Below are 6,115 nucleotides of genomic sequence, written 5' to 3'. Positions count from 1 at the left end.
TACAAATCAAGTCTATTTTTTACTAGATTAGACCCTATTGACAAAATTGTCACATATTTGTGTATACATAAATAATTGTATTTGAGTTTGGCATTTTTAGAATTGGAGGTGGTGAGATAATCATCAATCCCATTTGGTATAGGCGAATTTTCAAGGATTCGAATCCTCTGCTATGATTTTCTCTATCTGCTTGACTTTCATTCTCCACATGCACTCTCATTTTTTTTTATAAAAAAAAGTAAAAAATTTGAAGTTATAACAATTATTTAAATAATTAATAAAACTGGGGATTTAAATTTTGAGATTGCCTGATTAGGGAAAAAACTGTCACATACTTATGTACATGAATAATTGCATTTTAGTTTGGCATTTTATTTTTAAGTAGTGGAAGTGGTGAGGTCATGAATCATGATCAATCCGATTCGGTATAGGCCGGTTTTCAAATCATTATTTTGCGGTTCAATTTTATGGTCAACCAAACCGTTAAAAGAGTCTACTACAATTCGAATTGGCCGGTTTGATCAGTTGGACCGGATTGCATTCCCTCGTATTCATCTCCCGCATTAGATAATAGTAACAATAATAAAAAAATTATAGTTATTTGATTCCTCTTTCATTTCTAACTCGCGCACACTTCCTCCCTTCCCTTCCTTCATGTAGGCTCTGCAGCAGCAGCAGCAACAGCAAGCATCAAGCAGCAGCATGGCCTCACTCTCTCTCCTTCCTCTCCTCTCTCTCTTCCTCTCCCTCTTCCTCCTCTCCCATCTCTCCTTCTCTCCCACCGTCGTCGTCGCCGACTCCCACTTTGAAGGCTTCGAAGACGCCGACGGCATCGACGACGCCGACGACGAAGACTCCTCCCTCCCTCTCTCCACCCTCAACCGCCCTTCCCAAACACCCCTCACCACCACCCCCTCCCAGCCCGACTCGCCTCCCTCCCCGGATCCCTCTCAACCCTCCCCGGATCCCAACCCGACCCCCAATTTGGACCCTCCGCCCACCGATCTTCCCAAACCCTCCTCCACCAGCTTCGAGTATTGGGACGAGGACGAGTTCGAAGGCCTGCCCATCCAACCTGAGCAACCACTTAAACAACCGCCCCTCGACGACCAGAAAATTACCGAAAATGCCACTCCCTCCTCCGATTCCGATCCCAAACCCTCCGCCGACCCCAAACCCCTTGCCGCAACTAGATCGTTCGTCGTGGAGATTGCGTGCGGAGGGTTCCTCATCGTCTTCGCTATCAACTACTTCACCGGAAAGCGTGTGAACGAGAACATCGCCCTAGCTTGGGCTGCGAAATTCGCGACGAAAGACTCGATCTTCGAGAAGAACTTCAGCCTTTTGGGGGTCGGAGACGGCGACGATTCGCCGTTGCTGTTGAAGGAAGGGCAGAACGTGTTCAAGTTCTACGCGAGTGGGCGGAGGTGCTGCCAGGGGCTTTTGGCGACGATGGAGCTCAAGAGCCGCCACGATTTGATCTCCTCCATTTTCAACTTGGCGGTGCCGAGTAGGGACGAGATCAATCTCGAGGTTTATATGAATGATGATGCGATGGACCACGTGGTTTTCGCCGTGGCGAGGAAGAAGGCGGCCAAAGCAATGCAGAAGGAGGTTCCCGACTTGCAGAAGTTTGCCGGGATCCTGTCGCCGCCCACTGGAAGAAAGTGGGTTGCTGAGGACTTGGCTGTTATCTCAGAGTCGAAGGAGGTAGCTGGGGATTTGATCACCGAGGCTGTGCTTGATCAGGTTGGTTTATTTTCTTCTTCATGGCAAATTTGTTATGGTTTTTATTTTTTATTATTTTTATTAATCTGGTTTATCGTTGCATTCAGATGTTATTTGGTTTGAGTGGTTATTGTTTAATTCGGGCTCTGCACTCTTACTTGCTTGCAATGAGTGTGCTTTCAAGTGTTTAGTTTTCTTGATAGTATGAACTGCATTCGATCAAGTGATTATGTGTTTGAATATATTGGGTAGGCTGTATTGCACATATATACAGGTAATAATAAGATTCTGTTTTACTGCAATGATAATGCTGAAGACCATATAAACTGCAAAACTGAAAAACTGAAGAATCATAAACAACTTATGCTTATTATAACAGTTGTTTTGGGGTTTGATGTGATGGCCAACCATAGGATTGAAGGCCCATGATAGGCCACTATCCTGAGTATTTCGCATGTATGGGGTGGTAGTGGGTTAGTTGAGTACTTAATTCTGATCTACTGTTCAGTTCATGAACTCAGTTGTTAGTGGTTAAGTGTTAATGTCTCTGACTAGTGGTAGTTAGTGTTATATTTGTGTGTGTGTGTGTGTATATATATATATTTGTTAATGGTGCATTTTAGTGAAATGAAATAAGAAGAGTTTGATTTCCATTATATCATTGGTGCATTCTAGCCATAACTGGAATTAGTATTCCAATCAAATATTTTATTCCTTTGGCCCAGTTCATTAGGCCAATGATTGAATACTCTTTATCTGATTACATTTACAGGTTTCTTTGTCAGTGATTTTGTAAATTGTTTTAGGATTTTCGATCATTTTGCTCTGTTTGTCGGGCTTTAATGTGTAGTCTGGCCATGAGTGAATGAACTCTGTTTTAGAATTGCTCTCATGTTGATGCCTACTTTTAATAGAAGTGTGCTAACTAAATTTATGCATTATGTGTGGGAATGCATAACTATTGCAGAATCTCTGGATAGGTATTATTTCTCCTTTAAGGTTTGATATCGTAATTAGTACCGATGAAGGTGGAATTTGTTTTGTTGAGTCAATTATGGCGGCTGAGAATTATGTAATGCGGGTGAGAAAGTTGTATTACTTTTGCATTACTCTCCCACGGTGTTGGATTAAAAGATGGTATCTCAGCCAACCTTTCAATATAATGGGGGCACAAACTGGGTGCTTGTATAAGTGTGACCTGCTGGCGTTTCCAAAATCGGATCAATCTTTTTAATCTAGTGGCAGATGAGAGATGCGCAAGTAATGTACAAACTCTCATATGCCTTAGAGAAATTCTGTTTGGTTGTTAGTCACATTATGCTTTGTTATTACCTGCAACTTTTGTTTGTAATGTGGGGTGCATTCCTTATGGGCCTTTGTAGGAGAGGCTGTGAGAATGATAAAACACCTTTCCCCTATCATAATTGCCATGGAAAAGTGCTGTTCTTTATTTATTCTTCTCTCATAATAAAATTTGCTTTAGTTTTAGTTCTCTCTCTCTCTCTCTCTCTCTCAGAGGTTTCAAATCAAACAAGAAGATAATACTCGAGGAACAACATAAGCCCCAGTCATTTTCCCCTTTAATGAGTCAATCCCCTCTCTTATCATAGGTTTAGCCTAAGACCCAATTTGATCTTCCTGATTTCTAGGAGATTGAACCTGGATCCACTTTGAATCTATATTTGAGTCTTGATCCGGCAAGATTACAGGGCAGGGCGCTGTAGGTGCCCTAATTAGCCTGTTCAATCCCATACCTAGATGCAATTGGGAAGAAAGGAGTGTTGCATATTTTTTTGGTCCTTTTATCATTAGGTTTTTCTTGTGCACTGATTGACTTCTATATAATGTATTGCATGATCGGGTTCCTGGGGAATTTAAAATCTTATTCAACCATTTAACCGGAACACCCAAGTTCATTATTATGCTTCTTAGTCCTATAACTTGTGCCTCTTAAGTCCCAATTCCGTCTGAGTTGTCCATTCTGTTTCTTGATTCCCTAACATTTACCTTTTGATGTGTGGTTTCTTGATTAGCTGTTACATTTCTTTCCATTCATTCAATTGTTTAGACATTGTGGTGTTGATTCTAGACTTATACAATATTTGTTGGATCAATCACAGAGTCGGCAGAAATATTTGATACATCTGGTATTTGCAGGTTTTTGGTGAGAAAGCTTTTCAGAAATTTGGAAAGGGGTTCATCTACATGCATTTTTCAGATCAACATCCAGGGACACACAAGAAGATGCTTTTGTTCAAGTTTGCCCTACCAGATGCCAGTAACATGGCGGATATGACTCGTTTGGTGGCTCTGGTACCTTATTATATTGATTTGATTGGGCGCTACAAACTAAGTAGTCAGGTTGGTCGGCTTCCGGTTATATTGTGGAATCAAAGTTTAGAACAAAAATTGCCATTTGGTCTAATTTTCTAATTTCGAAATGTTCTAATGCAGGCTCGATCAAAAACAGAAGCAATCAGATCAAAAGCTGCTCAAGAGGCTTACAAGGAACTCCAAAATGCTAGGCAAGAGGCCTTGCAAAGAAAGAAGGCAGAGAGGAAAAAGATGATGGAAGAGGCCGAGGCTAAGCTCAGCGCAGAGAGTATTCGCAAGAAAGAAGCAAAAGAGCGTGCTCGTCAGATGAAGAAAGCAATGCCGAAAATAAAAATGACCCGTGCTAGCTGATTCTTGAATTTTATTTGTCATTGGTTCCTCTTCCTCTTCATCTTCTATTTAATGTCCTTGTGATATTTAGCCGAGTCTTGCCTGCCATAAGTTTTGGTTCCGCACCCTTGCAGCCTTGTACTGTTAATTGTCTGAATTAGTTTGCCTCTAACGTTATCACATCAATAGGTCCTGAATGTACCAAAACTCAATGCCGCAAAACTCCCAGCATTTCTTTGTTGACATTTTTCGGAGCCACTCATCTTTGTGCGTTAACAGTGTACCTAACTTCATTGCTGCAGAAACTCTTACAAAGGTCTTTCTTTACTGAAAATGTTCATTTCTGCACTCCAATGCTGAAGGAGGCAAACAGAACTGACGACAAAAATTTGAGATAATTTTGTGTCAAATTTCCTGCTACGAGGGAAGAACAAAATAAACTCAAAAAATTGAAATCATTCAAACTGCAAACCACCAACGTTGTTCTACAACTATAGGAGTTCAAATGAGCGTCAAATATTGGTAATTTGAAGGGGGACGTAAGTATGCTCCTTTCGTTATCTCACATTATGATATTTATAGGGTATCGCCGCGCGGCTCTACTGTTGAAATATTCTATTCAGTCTAGCCGCGCGGCTCTTCTTTAAAAAAAAATTATATTTATGGGTTATAGCCGCGCAGTATACTTTTCAAATATTATATGCTTTAAAATATTTCCACATTGCATCAACAATAAAAATATGGAATTTATATTTGCTGGATTAGATTTCTCCCCACAAAATTTCATCGGAAGAAGTTTCTTTTTAGTATCTCTAAGTCAATATATATATATAAATATATATATATATATTTTACAAAAATATTTATTTTTATTTATTGAATCATATCTTAGCCTTATTTAATTACTTCTTTTAGTAATTATGTTTTAATTATTATTTCTTTAATGAATAATTAGTATTAAATATTTTAATTAACTTCACAAATTATATTACTTAATATATAATAATTAATTTTTTTAATTTTTTTTTCTTTAAAAAATATTTAAATACTAATTATTCACTAGGTAAATAATAATTAAAACATAACTAGTAATTAAAGTAATTAAAAAAGAAAATACATTATGATATTAAGAGAGTATCGCCGTGCGCTATACTGTTGAAACAATAATTATAACATAATAACTAATGAAAGTAATTAAATATCTTTAAGATATAGAATATTTCAAACATATAGCCGACCGGCTATACGCTGTAAATAGATTTTTCAAACATCTAGCCGAACGGCTATATCGTGGAGACAGAATATTTGAAAAGTATCGCCGAGGGGCTATATGCTATAAGTAGAATTTATTAAAAGTATAGCCGACCGGCTATAATCTGTAAATAGAATTTTCAAAGGGTTAGCCGTTCGGCTATACTCTGTAGTTAAAATTTTTAACGTATAGCCGCCCGGCGATACTCTGTAGGTGGAATTTCGAAAAGTATACCGGTCGGGAATACCATAATGTGAATAATTAGCATTTTTGCTTACCATAGTTAAACCTTAGTTAAATTTTATATGAAATTTTTAAAAAAATTTCAGAAAAGAGCCAACAGCCCGATTCTCTCCCTCTTTTTCCTCCTTTCCCTTTTAAAAATAAATAAAAATAAAAAGATTTCCCTCTCCTCCTCCCCCGACCCTTCTCTCTTCTCTCTCCATCTCTCACTCTTTATTTCTCTCTCTC

General features: G+C 38.7%; 1 protein-coding gene across 1 annotated transcript; it reads left to right on the top strand.

Moving 5' to 3' along the window:
- The first annotated feature begins 553 nt into the window (after positions 1–553).
- LOC103319029 (uncharacterized protein At5g49945) lies at positions 554–4,637 on the top strand. Its single transcript, XM_008220522.2, has 3 exons — positions 554–1,749; positions 3,886–4,089; positions 4,183–4,637. The coding sequence occupies exons 1-3, from the start codon at positions 703–705 to the stop codon at positions 4,411–4,413; spliced, it is 1,482 nt and encodes a 493-aa protein (XP_008218744.2). The 5' UTR covers positions 554–702; the 3' UTR covers positions 4,414–4,637.
- Positions 4,638–6,115: the final 1,478 nt, after the last annotated feature.

The sequence above is a fragment of the Prunus mume genome, linkage group LG2 (genome assembly GCF_029339155.1).
Source record: "Prunus mume cultivar Tortuosa linkage group LG2, ASM2933915v1, whole genome shotgun sequence".
NCBI lineage: Eukaryota > Viridiplantae > Streptophyta > Magnoliopsida > Rosales > Rosaceae > Prunus > Prunus mume.
The sequence above is the reverse complement of the archived record's forward strand: the minus strand, read 5'-3'. Positions and strand labels throughout refer to the sequence as shown.